This window comes from Ornithorhynchus anatinus, chromosome 14 (assembly GCF_004115215.2).
Source record: "Ornithorhynchus anatinus isolate Pmale09 chromosome 14, mOrnAna1.pri.v4, whole genome shotgun sequence".
Taxonomy (NCBI): Eukaryota; Metazoa; Chordata; class Mammalia; order Monotremata; family Ornithorhynchidae; genus Ornithorhynchus; species Ornithorhynchus anatinus.
This window is the reverse complement of record NC_041741.1, coordinates 2,746,137-2,764,153: the sequence shown is the minus strand read 5'-3', so window position 1 is coordinate 2,764,153 and position 18,017 is coordinate 2,746,137. Positions and strand designations below refer to the sequence as shown.

Sequence of the window (18,017 nt, the reverse complement as noted above, 5' to 3'; positions counted from 1 at the left end):
TTCCTTGAGGATGAAATGACGGAGGAGGGCCGCGTGTTTTAGTAATAATAATGATTATAAAGGAGCCCGGGCTTGGGAGTCAGAGGTCATGGGTTCGAATCCCGGCCCTGCCACTTGTCAGCTGTGTGACAGCGGGCAAGTCACTTCACTTCTCCGTGCCTCAGTTACCTCATCTGTAAAATGGGGATGAAGACCCTGAGCCCCACGTGGGGCAACCTGATCACCTCATATCTACCCCAACTCTTAGAGCAGTGCTTGGCGCACGGTAAGCGCTTCACAAATGCCATCGGTATTATTATTATTCATTCAATCATATTTATTGAGCACTTACTCTGTGCCGAGCACTGTACTAAGCTCTTGAATACTATTATTATTAACAAGCTAACAGGACAGACATTAATCAATCCATAGTATTTATATGGTGCTTCCTGTGTGCAGAGCACTGTACTAAGCGCTTGAATATTATTATCATTACTAATAAGAAGCTAACAGGAGGACAGACATTTAGACCCCGGGCTTGGGAGCCAGAGGTCATGGGTTCGAATCCCAGCTCAGCCACTTGTCAGCTGGGTGACTGTGGGCAAGTCACTTCACTTCTCTGGGCCTCAGTTCCCTCATCTGCAAAATGGGGATAAAGCCTGGGAGCCTCACGTGGGACAACCTGATGACCCTGGATCTCCCCCAGCGCTTAGCACAGTGCTCTGCACCTAGGAAGCGCTTAACAAATACCAACATGATTATTCTCTGGGCCGCAGTGACCTCATCTGTAAAATGGGGATGAAGACTGGGAGCCTCACGTGGGACAATCTGATTCCCCTGTGTCTCCCCCAGCGCTTAGCACAGTGCTCTGCACCTAGGAAGCGCTTCACAAATACCAACATGATTATTCCGTGGGCCTCAGTTCCCTCATCTGTAAAATGGGGATGAAGACTGGGCGCCTCACGGGAGACCAACTGATGACCCTGGATCTCCCCCAGCGTTTAGCTCAGTGCTCTGCACCGAGGAAGCGCTTAACAAATACCAATGTGATTATTCTCTGGGCCTCAGTTCCCTCATCTGTAAAATGGGGATGAAGACCGGGAGCTTCACGTGGGACCACCTGATTCCCCTGTGTCTCCCCCAGCGCTTAGCACAGTGCTCTGCACAGAGTAAGCGCTTAACAGATACCAACGTGATTATTCTCTGGGCCTCAGTTCCCTCATCCGTAAAATGGGGATGAAGCCTGGGAGCCCCACGTGGGACCACCTGATTCCCGTGTCTCCCCCAGCGCTTAGCACAGTGCTCTGCACCTAGGAAGCGCTTCACAAATACCAACATGATTATCACCAGTCCAGGGTATCTACAGGGCGCGTCCTGGGTGCAGAGCACTGTGCTGAGCGCTTGGGAGAAGCCCTCTAATAGACGCCCTCCCTGCCCGTCCCAATGTGCTCTCCCAGGCGCTCAGCACAGTGCTCTGCCCAGAGGGAGCGCTCAATCAGTAGGACTTAGAGAAGCAGCGTGGCTCAGTGGAAAGAGCACGGGCTTTGGAGTCAGAGGTCATGAGTTCGAATCCCGGCTCGGCCACTTGTCAGCTGGGTGACTGTGGGCAAGTCACTTCACTTCTCCGTGCCTCAGTTCCCTCCTCTGTCAAATGGGGATGAAGACTGTGAGCCCCACGTGGGACCACCTGATTCCCCCGTGTCTACCCCAGCGCTTAGAACAGTGCTCGGCACATAGTAAGCGCTTAACAAATAGCAACGTTATTATTATTAGGACGGAGTGACTGAATGAATGACCGGAGGAGTGAATGAGCAGAAGCTGCACCCCCTGCGCCCCTCCCCCCACCCCCCACCCCCGGGGCCTCGGAGCGCAGCGTGTATGTGAGCAGCGCTTTCCCGGCACTCACCGGGCGGTACCCAGCCGGACCGGAAGCCCACGGCGCGCGCGGGGACCCTCGCCGTTTCCCGCGCTCCGCGCCCCCTCGCCCCAAGGCGCCTGCGCGGCCACGCCCCATCCACTGGCCACGCCCCCCTCGACTTAGGGCGCCTGCGCGGACTCGCCCCCTCCTCTCTCGCCGTGCCCCCCGCTCCAAGGCGCCTGCGCGGACTTGCCCTCCTCCCCGCGCTCCGCTCCTCTCACGCTAAAGCGCCTGTGCGGACACGCCCCCGAACCACTGGCCACGCCCACTCTCCCTAAGGCGCCTGCGCGGACACGCCCCCATCAACTGGCCACGCCCCCCTCGACTTAGGGCGCCTGCGCGGACTCGCCCCCTCCTCTCTCGCCGTGCCCCCGCTCCAAGGCGCCTGCGCGGACTTGCCCTCCTCCCCGCGCTCCGCTCCTCTCACGCTAAAGCGCCTGTGCGGACACGCCCCCGAACCACTGGCCACGCCCACTCTCCCTAAGGCGCCTGCGCGGACTCGCCCCCTCTACGCTCGCCGTGCCCCCCGCTCCAAGGCGCCTGCGCGGACCCGCCCCCCATGGTCTCCACGCCCCTCACACCGAGGCGCCTGGGCGGACCCGCCCCCTCCCCGCGCTTCACGCTCCTCACAGCAAGGCGCCTGGGCGGACCTGCCCTCTTTGCCGCGCTTCACGCGCCTCACACAAGGCGCCTGCGCGGACTCATCCCTTCCGCTCCCCCCCCACCATACACCTAAGCGCCTGCGTAGTCCCGCCCCCTCTTGCTCCAGGTGCTTCACCCTCCCCTCACACCAAGGCGCCTGCGCAGACCCGCCCCCTCCCCCGCTGACACCAAGGCGCATGCGCGGCCCTGCGCCTCCCGCGAGGTCCCTGTCTCCTCCCCCCCCCCAGCTCCTGCGCATGCTCGCTCCCTCCCCTCCCCCGCCGGGGCCGAGGGCGCAGGATGAGCGCGTCATCGGCGCGCGGGTTGCTAGGCGAGGAGTCGGAAGAGGGAGGAAGAAGAGGAGGAGGAGTCGAACGCGGAAGTGGCGGCGGGGCCGACGACGACGACGAGGAGCAGCCGCGGGACCCCAGCGGCCCGCGCCCGGGGGATGGCGGCGTCCGGGGCGCCCACCCCTCGGGCGGCCAGGGTTAAGCGGCGCTCGGGCAGGTGAGCGGGAGGCGCGGACCCTTCCCCTTCCCCATCCCCCCCGGCTCGGCCCCGGGGGGGGGAGGGGCCGTCCCCCTCTCCCCCCTCCCCCCCGCGCATGCGCACTGGCGCCCCCTGGACCCGGCCGGCAGTTCCGGGGGCGGCCGAGGGGGGGCGCCAGACCTCCAGGCCCCCTTGCTCTCGGGCGCCACCTGGCGGCCATCGGCGGATCTGTCGTCTTCCTCCCCCCCCACTGATTCATCATCATCATCATCATCATGAGGGTTAAGCGCTGACTATGTGCCAAGCGCTGTTCTCACCGTTAATAATACATGCTATTTAATCATAAGGGTATTTGTTAAGTGCAGGCTATGTGCCAAGCACTGTTCTCAGCGTTCATAGCAACAAATGATATTTAATCATAAGGGTATCTGTTAGGCGCCCACTGTGTGCCAAGCGCTGGTCGCAGAGTTAATAATAAATGATATTTAATAGTAAGGGTATTTGTTAAGCTCTATGTGCCAAGCACTGGTCTCTGCGTTAATAGTAAGAAATGATATTTAATCATAAGGGTATCTGTTAGGCGCCCACTGTGTGCCAAGCGCTGGTCTGAGAGTTGATAATAAATGATATTTAATAGTAAGGGTATTTAAGCGCTGACTTTGTGCCAAGCACTGGTCTCTGCGTTAATAGTAAGAAATGATATTTAATCATAAGGGTATTTGTTAGGCGCTGACTGTGTGCCAAGCGCTGTTTTCAGAGTTAATAATAAATGACATTTAATAGTAATGGTATTTGTTAAGCGCTGACTTTGTGCCAAGCACTGGTCTCTGCGTTAATAGTAAGAAATGATATTTAATCATAAGGGTATCTGTTAAGCGCCCACTGTGTGCCAAGCGCTGTTCTCAGAGTTAATAATAAATGATATTTAATAGTAATGGTATTTGTTAAGCTCTATGTGCCAAGCACTGTTCTCTGCATTAATAGTAAGAAATGATATTTAATCATAAGGGTATTTGTTAAGCGCTGACTATGTGCCAAGCGCTGTTCTCAGAGTTAATAAGAAGTGATATTTAATAGTAATGGTATCGGTTAAGCGCTATGTGCCAAGCACTGTTCTCAGAATTAATAATAAGTGCTATTTAATAGTGATGGTATCTGTTAAAAGCAGGCTATGTGCCAAGCACTATTCTCAGCGTTAATAACAAAAAATGATATCTAATAATAAGGGTATCTGTTAAGCGCTGACTGTTGTGTGACTTTGAGCAGGTCACTTCCTTCTCTGGGCCTCAGTGACCTCATCTGTAAAAGGGGGATGAAGACTGTGAGCCTCACTTGGAACAACCTGATGACCCTGTAACTCCCCCAGCGCTTAGAACGGTGCTCGGCACATAGGAAGCGCTTAACAGATACCAACATTATTATTATTATGCGCCAAGCACTGTTCTCAGCGTTAATAGTAACAAATGATATTTAATCATAAGGGTATTTGTTAAGCGTCGACTATGTGCCAAGCACTGTTCTCAGCGTTAATAGTAACAAATGATATTTAATCATAAGGGTATTTGTTAAGCGTCGACTATGTGCCAAGCACTGTTCTCAGCATTAATAACAAAGGATATTTAATCATAAGGGTATTTGTTAAGTGTCGACTATGTGCCAAGCACTGTTCTCAGCATTAATAACAAAGGATATTTAATCATAAGGGTATTTGTTAAGTGTCGACTATGTGCCAAGCTCTGTTCTCAGCATTAATAACAAAGGATATTTAATAATAAGGGTATTTGTTAAGCTCTGACTGTGTGCCAAGCAATGTTCTCAGATTTCATAATAAACGATATTTAATACTAATGGTATTTAAGCACCGACTGTGCCAAGCACTGCTCTCAACGTTAGTAGTGACAAATGACATTTAATAATAATGGTATCTGTTAAGCGCCGACTATGTGCCAAGCACTGTTCTCTGCGTTAATAACAAACGATATTTAATGATAAGGGTATTTGTTAAGCGCCGACTATGTGCCAAGCACTGTTCTCTGCGTTAATAACAAACGATATTTAATGATAAGGGTATTTGTTAAGCGCCGACTATGTGCCAAGCACTGTTCTAAGTGCTTAGGCGCTTACTATGTGCCTGGCACTGTACTAAGCTGGAGGAGGGATAATAATAATGGTATTTGTTAAGCGCTTACTATGTTCTATGTTGCTTATGTGATAATAAGCACCGGGGTAGATAGAAGGTCATCAGGTTGTCCCCCGTGGGGCTCACAGTCTTCATCCCCATTTTACAGATGAGGTCACTGAGGCACGGAAAAGTGAAGTGACTTGCTCACAGTCACACAGCAGACAAGCGACGGAGCCGGGATTAGAACCCATGACCTCTGACTCCCAAGCCCGTCCGCTTTCCGTCGAGCCAAGCTGATCAGAGCTCCCCATTTTAAAGACGAGGGGACCGAGGCCCAGAGAAGTGAAGTGCCTTGCCCAGGGTCACCCAGCAGGCAAGCGGCAGAGCCAGGATTAGAACCCACGACCCTCTGGAACCGCCCCCCCCCCAGGCCTGTGCCCCGTCCTTTCCCTTCGGGCCAGGGGATCGTTTTGGGCCTTTTCAAATTACGGGAAAAGGTCCTGGGAAATCACTCGGCCGCCTGAGTCGCCAAGGGAGGAAGGGAATGAAACCCAAATGCTCGTAGACGTCCGGCGAGATGTAATCTGGCTTTATTTCCCTCCGTAAGATATCAGGAGTTTGTGAGGACCGGGGGTCAAAATGATTTTAGTGATTTCTTTTTTAATAGCCTATAAGCTCCTTTTGGGCAGGGCGTGGGTCTATCATTCCGTCGTTCCGTCCCAAGCGCTTAGCGCTGTTCTCTGCACACGGTGCGCGCTCAATAAATACAATTAAATGAATGAACCGCTGAACAGCCGGTAGTTGTAACCGTATGGTGCCGACCGGGAAAAGATGAATGCCAAAGCAAGACGTGCGTTGGGCGTTGCTTTCAAAAATTGCCAGAACTGCCCTGTGCCAAAAAGAAATAAAATCCTTGAGGAGAAAAACTAAGGCTTCATCAGCCTATAAATCCGAGAGGCTTCTAAAAGCGGTAGCTTGGCAATAACTGATTGTTTTCCGAGCGTTCCAGAGGACGGGATTTAAAGAAATCGATCGGGCCCGTCGAGAGATTTTCCCCGTGGGATCAGAGGAAAAATTGGCTAACTGGGAGTCGTTTAGTGCGGTGCTGTGCACGTCGTAAGCGCTCCGTAAATATCACTGATGGAAGGGTGAAGAGAAGTTAATTCTTTGGTGTGGCTGGCCAACGGGCTACTCATCCATTTCTAACGCCCGGCGGGCGACGGGAGAAAGAGAGCGGGGAGGAAATCCAGAGGGAAACCAGGACAGACGTGGTAGGATCTGTTAATTACCTACTGGGTGCTAAGCACTGCCCGAAGCCCTGGGGTAGATTCAAGCACGGCCTAGGGTTGGAGCCCGGGCCTGGGAGTCAGAAGGTCGCGGGTTCTAATCCCAGCTCCGCCACTTGCCCGCTGTGTGACCCCGGGCGAGTCGCTTCACGTCTCTGGGCCTCCGTTACCTCGTCTGTAAAATGGGGATGAAGACGGCGAGCCTGAGGGGGGACGGGGACTGCGTCCAACCCGACCGGCTTGTCTTTCCCGCCAGCGCTTAGGACAGAGCTTGGCACGCTGTAGGCGCTTACCAGCTACCACCATTAATAATAATAATAATAATAATAATAATGTTGGTATTTGTTAAGCGCTTACTATGTGCCGAGCACTGTTCTAAGCGCTGGGGGAGTCACAGGGGAATCAGGTTGTCCCACGTGGGGCTCACAGTCTTCAGCCCCATTTTGCAGATGAGGTCACCGAGGCACAGAGAAGTGAAGTGACTTGCCCACAGTCACACGGCTGACAAGTGGCAGAGCCGGGATTCGAACTCATGACCTCTGACTCCAAAGCCCATGCTCTTTCCACTGAGCCACGCTGCTTCTCTAATTATGATTATTAGTATTCAAGATGGTCAGACTGGACCGAGTCCCTGTCTCACGTGGGGCCCTCGGTCTGAGGAGGAGGCGATCATTCCGATCCGTAAGATATCGGGAGTTTGTGAGGGCTGGGGGTCAGAAGAAACCGCGGCGGGTTAATAATAATAATAATAATGTTGGTATTTGTTAAGCGCTTACTGTGTGCAGAGCACTGTTGTAAACACTGGCGTAGATACCGGTAATTAGGTTGTCCCACGTGAGGCTTACAGTTAATCCCCATTTTACAGATGAGGTAACTGAGGCACAGAGAAGGGAAGTGACCCACCCACAGTCACACAGCTGACAAGTGACAGAGCCGGGAGTCGAACCCATGACCTCTGACTCCGAAGCCCAAACTCTTTCCGCCGAGCCACGCTGCTTCCCCTTTTTAATGATTTTTTTTTAATAGCCTCTGAGCTCGTTTTGGGCAGGGGTTGGGGCCGTTTCACTCCGCTTTCGCTCAGTCGGGGGACCAAACTTTCATAAGGAAGCCGGCGAAAATACATAATAATAATAATAATAATAATGATGGCATTTGTTCCTTTGCGGGGGTTGAACCATCAATCCGTGGGCTCCGTAAGGGACTTGAGAAGGCGGCCTCGCTGCTTCTTGTGGAGACAGTTATATGAACTGTCATGAACATGACTGTTATATGAACAGAGAAGCAGCGTGGCTCAGTGGAAAGAGCCCGGGCTTGGGAGTCAGAGGTCCTGGGTTCGAATCCCGGCTCCGCCATTTGACAGCTGGGTGACTGTGAGCGAGTCATTTCACTGCTCTGGGCCTCAGTTCCCTCATCTGCCAAATGGGGATGAAGACTGTGAGCCTCACGGGGGACAACCTCCCTCCCCCAGCGCTTAGAACAGTGCTCTGCACATAGTAAGCGCTTAACAAATACCAACCTTCTTATTATTATTACATTATTATATGAGATAGGATTTAGCGTGGCGTGGGCCTGGGAGTCAGAAGGTCGTGGTCTCTAATCCCGGATCCGTCACGTGCCTGCTGCTCCACCTTGGCCGGGTCACTTAATTTCCCCGCGCCTCAGTTCCCTCATCTGGAAAACGGGGGTGGAGACCACCAGCCCCACGTGGGACAGGGACTGTGTCCAACCCGATCCGCCTGGATCCACCGTTTAGTCCAGAGCCTGGCACATAGTAAGCGCGTAACACGATTATCATCATCGTCATTTCCCTTCCAGGAGACCAGTCTCCGGAAAATGTCAGGATTGGAAACCCTTTGGGGGCAGGAACCGTTTCAGATTCCCACCCGCGAATTTATTTTCTTTTGTCTCCCCGGCCCCAGGTTTGTTAGATCGTGCTCCGCACCCTGACGGCGCTTAATAACGAACAGACAGATTAGAATCCGGCCTCGAGCCGAGAGGCGGTGTCGTCCCAACAACCCACCCAAAAAAACGAAAGGGGCACGAATACTTGGCTCATCCGTTGTAATCTCCTCTCCCAGAGAACGTGCGTCCTCTGTCAGATTTTTCTCAAGCCCCTCACGTAGCCCAGGGATCGATGGCTCAACCCCCGCAAGGGAGGTGTTTTTGCCAGCTTCCTGAGGAAAGTTTGCTACAAATGACCCGGGTGAACGGAAGCGGAGTGACTCGGTGCTTTTTCGCAAACGAGCCGGCGGCCGACGCTCCCCCGTCCGAGCGCCGGGGACATCTCGGGTCTTCGACCTCGTGTCCCGTAGCGAGGTAACAGGCAGGGGAAACGTCTTCGCACCCCGGGCCCTCGGCCCCGCCGTCCTACTTCGCTCCTTTACCGGCTCGCCCCTTCCCGATTGGCGGGGTTTATCCACCGAGGCAGCACGGCCGGCCGCGCGCGACCAAACCCTGGATCGACGACGCCCGCGACCTCCCGGTCAGGCGAGCGGGGCGTTTTCCCTCAGTGGGTGGCCCCGGGGGGGGCTCACCGTCTTCCCCCCCTCATCCCGTTTTACAGACGAGGGAACTGAGGGCCAGGGGAGCGAGGCGACTCGCCCGAGGTCGCACGGAGCCGGGATAAGAACCCAGGTCCCTCTGGCTCCCGGGCCCGGGCTCCGCCTGCAGCTTCTCCAGCGCAGGTCCTTGGGGTAGCTCGAGTCCTTTTGAGTACTTAATCGATAAGACGCCCCCCGACACCCCCGAGAGGGACCGATAACGGAGTTGGACCCGGGCCCCGTCCCACGAGGGGCTCAGGGTCTTGGTCCCCATTTGACGGATGAGGGAGCCGAGGCCCAGGGAAGTGAAGAGACGTTCCCCGGGTCACACGGCAGAGCAGCGGCGGAGCCGGGTGTGTAGGGCGTTGTCGATGAGGGCTTTTTTCTCCCCCCGCCCTCCCCCCCCCCGCCCCCCTTTCTGTCCCCTCTCCCTTCGCAGATACTTCCAGAAAGTGCCCGGAAGAAGCTCCCCGCCGGAGAAACGGAAAGGCGGCCGTTTCTAACGGCGGCCCGCGGAGATGGCGGAGTCCGCCGACGGCCGCCCCAAGACGGCGGACGTGAGGCCCAAGACCCCCCGCAGCCGCAGCGCCGACAGGAAGGACGGCTACGTGTGGAGCGGGAAGAAGCTGTCGTGGTCCCGGCGGGCGGAGGGCCGCCCGGGGGCGGAGGCGGGGGCCGGCCCCCCGGCCCGGGCCCAGGAGAGGAAGCCCGCCGAGCCGGAGGGGGACGGGCCGGGCGGCCGGCGGCTCCCGGGCCGCTCCCTGAAGCAGAAGCTGCAGGACGCCGTGGGCCACTGCTTCCCCATCAGACCCTGCGGCGGGCGCCACGTCTCCCTGGCCCTGCCGGCCAAGAGGAAGATCCACATCAGCGAGCTGATGCTGGACCAGTGCCCCTTCCCGCCCCGCTCCGACCTGGCCTTCCGCTGGCACCTCATCAAACGGCACACGGCGCCCCCCAGCCCCAAGCCGGACCCGGGCGACGGGGCGGCGGCGGACCCGCCGGACGGGGCGGGCTCCGACGACGAGATGGGGGCCCCCCCCAGCTCCCGCAAGCGCAACGAGCCCGGCTGGGAGGCGGCCGGGCCGCCGCCGCCGCGGCCCGAGACGCCCCCGCGGTACCACACCCAGATCGACTACGTCCACTGCCTGGTGCCCGACCTGCTGCGGATCAACAACAACCCCTGCTACTGGGGGGTCATGGACAAGTACGCGGCCGAGGCCCTGCTGGACGGGAAGCCCGAGGGCACCTTCCTGCTGCGCGACTCGGCCCAGGAGGACTACCTCTTCTCCGTCAGCTTCCGCCGCTACAGCCGCTCCCTGCACGCCCGCATCGAGCAGTGGAACCACAACTTCAGCTTCGACGCCCACGACCCGTGCGTCTTCCACTCGCCCGACATCACCGGCCTCTTGGAGCACTATAAGGACCCCGGCTCCTGTATGTTCTTCGAGCCGCTCCTGTCCACGCCGCTGCACCGGACCTTCCCCTTCTCCCTGCAGCACATCTGTCGGACGGTCATCTGCAACAGCACCACCTACGACGGCGTGGACGCCCTGCCCATCCCCTCGGCTCTGAAACTCTACCTGAAGGAGTATCACTACAAGTCCAAGGTCAGGGTGCTCCGGATCGACGGGCCGGAGCGGCAGATCTAGGGGGGCCCTCGCCGCCGGGCTCTCGTCCGAAGCCTTCCCGGTCCCCTTCCTCTTTTCCCCTCCTCGCGACGGCGCTTGGAATTTTTTCTACCAGAGCGTTGGACGTCCGGATTCGCTCCTGCCCTGGAGGTTGCTTTTCCGAGGACACCCGGGTGGCTTTCTTTTCTCCTCTCTCTCTCTCTGTCGAAGCAACGCTAACCCCCGACTCTGGCGTCCGCCTGCGTCCTCGACGGTCCTGTGGACTTTTTTTTGGAGTCGGCCTCGTCAAGCCCCCCTCCCCCCCCCCCCCCCGTGTAGCGGTTCGTCTTTAGATTGACATTTTTGGATCCGTCTTTTGTATCGTATTTGCGTACGTCCCAGGCATGTTCGACGCTCGGTGTGCGCCGCAGACTAAACGTGGAGTGTTCTGTATTTTATACGTTCCTTTAAAATTCTCGCTCCGTCTCGTGTATGAGAAAAGGAAAAGCCCTCATTAATTTATTTCTAGCCGTCCTCTTCCCGGGCACAGAGTGTTTTCTTTCTCCCCCACCGTCCTTTTTCTCTCTCTCTTTTTTTTTTTTTTAACCTTTTTCTATAAATTACTAGGAAGCGTTTTGGCTTCTCACATTCCAGGAAGGCCAACTCGCCTGTGTCCCTGGCTCTTTCTCTCCTGACTCACGTCCGTCTTCATTCTCGAGATTTTTAAGGTAGTGAAAGCAATCTCATTTACCCGCTGAGGAAGCATCGCCTCCGTCGGTAACTTGCTGCGTAGTTGGGCCTCTGTTTTTCTTTGCGTGTTTCGCTTTCGCTCCTTCCCAGCCTCCCCCCTCCCCCCGGCTTTTCTTTATTTAACGATATTTATGAAGCGCTTACTGTGTGCCCGGCACTGAGCGCCGGGGCAGGTCCAAGATGATCAGGTGGGACAAAGTCCCTGTCCCACACGGGGCTCCCGGTCGTAATCCCCATTTTAGAGATGAGGGAACCGAGGCCCAGAGCAGTGAAGGGACTGTCCCCAAGGTCACCCAGCAGACGGGTTGGCGGAGCCGGGATCGGAACCCAGGTCCTTCTGACTGCCGGGCCCGGGCTCTCTCCGCTAGGCCACGTCACCCCCCCCCCCCCCCCCCCCCCCCCCCAGCTCTCCGTAAACTCTGCCGCCCGTCTCTGTCGGATCTCATCCTGTCCTCTCGAACCGAGCTGGGATCCGCCGGAAAGGAGGAGGAAGTCGGTCAGACCTCCGGGGCCGTCCTGGCAACGAAAGTGATGGCTTTCCCCGGGGTAGGCCGGGAGTCTGGGTGGGTTGAAACCACCCCCCAGCGGGATCAGAACAGATAAGCGACCCGATAACCGGACGTCGTCTTCCCTTTCCGACTGCGGAAGCCCGGGATCGATCCCGGGAAGCAGCTCCCGAATAGCGGCGTTTCGCATCCACAAGTCAGGACCCTCTAGGAAACTGGGAGTCCCAGTACCACGTTCTTTCTCTTTTTTTTTCAAAGGGATTTGTTCGGCGCTTACTATGTGCCGGGCGCCGCGTAAGCGCCGGGGTGGAGACGAGCTAATGACGGGTTGGACCCCGTCCGGGCCCCGCACGGGGCTCGCGGTCTTAAACCCCATTTTACCGAGGTCCAGCGAGGCGAGGCGACTTGCCCAAGGTCACACCGGAGCCGGCGATGGGAACCCAGGCCCGCTCTCCCCCGGCCGCTGAGCCCGCAGGCGTGGTCGGTTGCTTTGTTGGTCTGAGATTCTCCGCACGGATGCGGGAGTTTCGGGGAACCGACCCGAAACGTGGGCTGAGATTCTGAAATGGCCTTTGTTTCTCTTCACATCCTTCCGGTCTGCCCCACGGCTGCCCTGTCGTTACAGAGCAGACCCGTTCTCGGTGTGGGCTGGCCTTTTATTGTCAGATATTAATACGGGAATCGTTCCGAGGTGATTCGCGGTCGGATACTTTGCTACTCACTCCTTTTTTTGCCGGGCTTCTCCTTTTATCAGGTAGCAAGATAGACGACCGGGACCAGGCTTGTCGTAACTCCCCCATTAAACACCCCGCCATCGAAAGGGTAGTCCACGTCGGAAATCCCAAGTCGAACCGAGGGTTCCTCACGAGCAAAGAGCCGCCGGCTTGAAGTATCCGCCCGGTTTTTAACCTTCATATTGTCTGGCCTTTACTTCCTTTACTTTTTCAGCAGTTCTTGCAAAAAAAAAGGATACCCTTTTAAAACTTGACCGTCAAAGGCCAATTTTATCTCTTAGCCATCGCTCTTGGGGTCGGAAGGGGTTCTTGCTGTTTTTCTTGATCTCGGTGGCTGAGGTGGGCAGAGGTCAACTGGAACCAACCGGCCGCGGATCGACCTTAAAAGCGAGGACGCGATGAGCATTTTCACCCGCAATGTGCTTCTTTTAGAGACAGCTGAGACCGTTGTCCAGTTCACCGGTATATTTAGTACTTTTCCCAGATACTTTTTAAGAATAATAATAATAATAATGGTATTTGTTAAGAGCCTACTCTGTGTCAAGCACTGTTCTAAGCGCTGGAGCACCATTCTAAGCGCCGGGCACTGTTGTAAGCCCCTTTTCGTTTTCCTCGTGTGGCGACCCCCCTCCTTTATTAAACGTCTGTCAGAATTTTGATAATGAAGCGTTCTGTTTCCGTGAAACAATGATGTCAGGGGTCAGCTTTCTTATTCCAGTTACTTTATCCCAGTGCAGGTGAACTTCGAAGGTTTGCTGAAGCACGTCTCCCCAGGTAGCTTTGTCAGGAAAGAACGGACTAGTTTAGAGAGGCCTTTCGCGGTGGGCGAAAATGAATTTTCGATAAGGAAGGAGAGTCCTCTTTTGAGCCGCCTCTCGGCGTAGCGCATTCCAAACTGATTTTTTTTTTATGCTTCTTGTGATACACCCGTGGATTTCCCCGTCTGCTTCTCATCTGCCAAGTACCGCCGTCGGAAAATCAATCCTCTAATGCCACACGTGTCTCGTCATGACGTGAATCGCACAGGCGAGGGAAGAACGGGATGGAGCCGATGGACCGCCGACCTTAGCGTCCGTCGCTCTGGACCCAAAGCCCCTCGAGGGCAGGGATTGTGTCTACCGACTATCGCCTTATCCTCTCCCCGCCGCTTAGTACAGTGCCCTGTACCCAGTCAGCACTCGGGACCCCTGATGGATTGAGAAATGTGGGAAGCGAGACTGCGGGGGGGAGAAGCCGGGGTGTCGAAGCCAGGTTTTAGGGGGAATAGTAATAATAATAGTGTTTTTGAAGCGCTTACTACGTGCCAAGCACCGTTCGAAGCGCTGGGGTAGGTACAGGGTCATCAGGTTGTCCCACGCGGGGCTCCCAGTCTTCATCCCCATTTGACAGAGGAGGGAACTGAGGCCCAGAGAAGCCAAGTGACTTGCCCAAAGTCACACAGCTGGCAGGTGGCGGGACCGGGATTCGAACCCACCACCGCCGACTCCCAAGCCCGGCCACTTTCCACTGAGCCACCCCGCTTACGGTACGGAGGGGAAAGCGAAGGTTCAGTGAAGAGACAGGACCGACGGAGGGATGGAAAGGAGGGAGACTGGGAAAGAGACCGTTTGCTATTCAGGTGCGGGCTTGGGACAGACCGTTAGAGCGGAGGAGATTTAGAGGAGAGTGACACGACGTGAGAAAAATGGAGAGCTAAGGGAACTCGGTCGAAATAACCTGGATGAAAAGTTAGCTTTTTGTGCCTGAGGCGGACGGGTACGGCAGAGCCACGTGAAAGATGTCAACACGGGGGAGGAAGAGCCTCGAGGAAGGTCGGAGCGGAGGCCGCTGGCGAGAGGAGGGAGGCGGAGAAGAGATTTACAAACGGAGAATCTCGGCCTCGCTCCGGCGGCTAGACCCCGGGCCTGGGAGTCAGAAAGGACTGGGTTTTAATCCCAGCTCTGCCACTCGTCTGCTCTGTGGCCTTGGACAAGTAATAACAGTCATCGGGATAGTGGTTCGACGCCGAACCATGCGCCAAGCACTGTTCTAAGCGCTGGAGCAGATAACAAGGTAAACGGGTTGGACACAGTCCCCGTCCCACATGGGGCTCGCAGTCTTAATCCCCCTTTTACAGACGTGGTAACTGAGGCTCAGAGAAGTGAAGTGAAGGTCACAGAGCAGACGGGAGGGCGGAGCCGGGATTAGAACCCACATCCTTCCCACTCCCCAGCCCGGGCACTGCAGCGGTTCATCGGGACCCTCGATTTTTTCTCCCGGAGTGTTTTCAGTCCAGACCCCGTCTCCCGTCGGTACTCCGTATTCCGTGCAATAGTAATAATTATTAGGGTATTTGCTAAGCTTACTATGTGCCAAGCACTGTTCTAAGAGCTGAGGTAGATACAAGTTACTGTGTGCTGATCTAGTTTTCTAACTTCCCCACCCCCAGGAAAAGATATAATTCGCACAAAATGGTCATACGGGATCTTCCTATCACCCCGGTGTCCCCTTGAATAATTTAGAGGGCATGCTATAATTTAAAGGAAAACCCAGTAGGAAAGAGATCGAAGGAAGCTTTTAGTCAGGTCTGGGGCTAGATTTATTGATTTTTTTTTTTTTCTTTTTGATCAATCTTGGGTTCTTCCCTCAGCTGAGAGGGAGGAGCCAACTGTGGCTAGTGAGTTTGGTCATAAATCGGACAAAAAATGTCCTAGGAAGTCATGGGGAGGCCAGCACTGACTCGTTCTTTGTAAAAAGAACAAATGCGACAAGCAGAGCCCCGTTGTAATTTTGGAAATCGGAGAAGTTTCTTGCATCTTTGACAAGAAAATACGGACAGCACGACATTACTTATTCATGAATGAAACCCATTAAGAGAATAAATCAAATCGGCAGCTTCCTGCCTCCAGTTTGAATCGTTTTATAGATCATGTAATAGAAAGACAGCTTCCTTCCCCTCAAAGACGCGGAGCTCAACAGGATTTATTTATTTTTTTTAATAATTGTAACTTTCTCTTTTAAAACTTTTTTGTCCCCCACCTCACTTGTCACTGTAACCCACTAAGTAAGGAACCTGGATCATGATTTGTGAGTAACTTTCGCTGTGAAATTTTATTTCTTTTCTGGTAATTTAAAATTAGGAAGTGGCATCTTTGTAGTGCTCGATATTTGTACTCACCGTAAAGAAACCTTGTATAAAAGTTGCTCTGCAAAATAGTTAGCGATGAGTCTAATATGAGTCATCCTTTTTCACTGGGAAAAGATTTCCTGCCTCCATTCCTCCCTAACCACGTGCAACATCCGAAAGAAAGGAGAAGTCGTGGGAAGGGAATGGCGTCTTGTAGTTTCTTCTCCCAAAGGTTTAGGACAGGGAGCTGCACGGCGATAAATTCCGATAAATTCCGTTGATCAAGTGATCGGAAAGGTAGCCAAAGTCACAAGCGGTTATTTGAAAAGCTCGGGCCGGGCAGATGACAAAACGAGGTCGAGTTGTGATGGACAACGATTTCTCCTTGCGCCGTGGAGCGGCTTGGCCCGCGGGACTCTGACTCACCCCGAATGATTTCTTGCGTACACGAAGACCGGGTGTGCAGAAAGAAGAGCTGGTCGCCCGCTTGGTTTTTCCGAAGGCGGGGCCTGTCGAATCATCGTTGGTATTTATTGAGCGCTTACTCTGCGCAGAGCACCGTACTGAGCGCTCGGAAGAGTGCAGCTGAGTTGGTAGACCCGTTCCCCGCCCACGGTGACCCTTACAGCCTAGGGGGGTCTACAGGCCCCCGCAGCGTGAGCCGAGAAAGCAGAAACTCCCTCCCACCCCAGCATTATGAGAAGCAGGGTGGCTCAGCGGAAAGAGCCCGGGCTTGGGAGTCAGCGGTCATGGGTTCGAATCCCAGCTCTGACACTTGTCAGCTAGTGGGCAAGTCACTTCACTTCTCTGTGCCTCGGTTCCCTTATCTGTAAAATGGGGATTAACCGTGAGCCTCACGTGGGACAACCTGACGACCCTGTTTCTACCCCAGCGCTTAGTACAGTGCTGTGCACATAGTAAGCGCTTAACAAATACCAACATTATTATTATACCATGCTGTGCACATGGTAATAATGTTGGTGTTTCTTAAGCGCTTACTAGGTGCCGAGTACTGTTCTAAGCGCTGGGGTAAGCAGGTTGTCCTATGCGGGGCTCAGTCTTAGTCCCCATTTTACAGATGAGGGAACTGAGGTCCAGAGACGTGAACTGACTTGCCCAGAGCGCTTAGTAAATGCCACTGATTGATTAGGATCTTTTTGAAGCGTCCTCTTCCTGGCCTTGGCAGAATCACCACTTGTCTCTGTGACATCTGGGCATTTCAGTGTCCCGTGTTTAGGGGCCTGACTGTTCTTTAGCCCTCTTAATTAATCAGTGGTCCTCATTGAGCGCTTACTCTGCGCAGAGCACTGTACCAAGCGCTTGGGAGAGTGCGGCAAAAGAGACTTGGTACCCAATCCCCACCCAGAAGGAGCTTACAGTCTCCCATCAGGCAGATCTTAGCCAATCCCCGCCGCCCTGAGAGCCTTCGAATGGGATAGAAACTTCTCCGAGTTCATTCAGTCACATTTATTGAGCGCTTAGTATGTGCTGAGCACTGTACTAAGCGCTTGGAATGTACAATTCGGCAACAGATAGAGACAATCCCTGCCCAACAAGGGGCTCACAGTCCTCCCCTCCCGATTTCTACTCCCGGTTCATCTTTGGTAAATTCAGATCCAACCCAAACAACGCTGAATAATAATAATCATGGTATTTAAGTGCTTACTATGTGCCAGGCACTGTACTAAGCCCTGGGGAGGATCCAAGGAAGTCGGGTTGGACGTAATCCCTGTCCCACGTGGGGCTCGCAGTCTCCCCATTCGACAGATGAGGGAACTGAGGCCCAGAGAGGCGAAGCGACTCTCCCAAGGCCACACAGCAGCAGACAAGCGGCGGGGGGGGGGGGGGGGATTAGAACCCATGACCTGACTCCCAGGCCCCGAGCTGTAGCCACCACGCCAGCCTGCTTCTTTTCTGGATTGCATCTGTTGGGCTTCAGCTCTTCTTGTCCACCCCCGGTCAGCCTCTCTCATTCCTCATCTCGGCCCCCGGCTTCTACAAGTGGATGACCGCTCCCGAGGGGCCGGACGTCCGTGCTTTGCCCACCCCTCCTGCCTCAAAGTTCCCAGCGCTTAGAACAGCGGTTGGCACATAGGAAGCGCCCAATAAACACCATTATTCTTACTAGAGTCTCTGCTGCCCACAGCCCCTGCTCCTTCCAGACCCCGACTGTGGGTCTGGGACACTGAACCCTTCCTCCTCCTGGACCGGGGAACGTTTTAAAACGCTAAACTACAACTTAAAATGCTAAAATGAAACCATTTAAATGCCCCATTTAACCTGAATTAAAATAAATACCCCCGATGTGGGGGTATTCCCTGAATAACCCATTCGATAC

The 18,017-nt window shown here is 54.8% G+C and overlaps 2 protein-coding genes across 3 annotated transcripts in view; one reads left to right on the top strand and one right to left on the bottom strand.

Annotated features, from left to right (window-relative positions):
* WDHD1 (WD repeat and HMG-box DNA binding protein 1) overlaps window positions 1-1,955 on the bottom strand; it is a 34,932-nt gene extending 32,977 nt beyond the window's left edge. For both annotated transcript variants that reach the window (XM_029079209.2, XM_029079210.2), the window contains exon 1: window positions 1,886-1,955. The gene's annotated coding sequence lies outside the window, so the exon portion shown is untranslated. The remainder of the gene's footprint in view (window positions 1-1,885) is intronic.
* Window positions 1,956-2,806: 851 nt separating this feature from the next.
* SOCS4 (suppressor of cytokine signaling 4) lies at window positions 2,807-11,090 on the top strand. The gene is made up of 2 exons (XM_029079506.2): window positions 2,807-3,046; window positions 9,416-11,090. The coding sequence occupies exon 2, from the start codon at window positions 9,495-9,497 to the stop codon at window positions 10,623-10,625; it is 1,131 nt and encodes a 376-aa protein (XP_028935339.1). The 5' UTR covers window positions 2,807-3,046; window positions 9,416-9,494; the 3' UTR covers window positions 10,626-11,090.
* The last annotated feature ends 6,927 nt before the right edge of the window (window positions 11,091-18,017 follow it).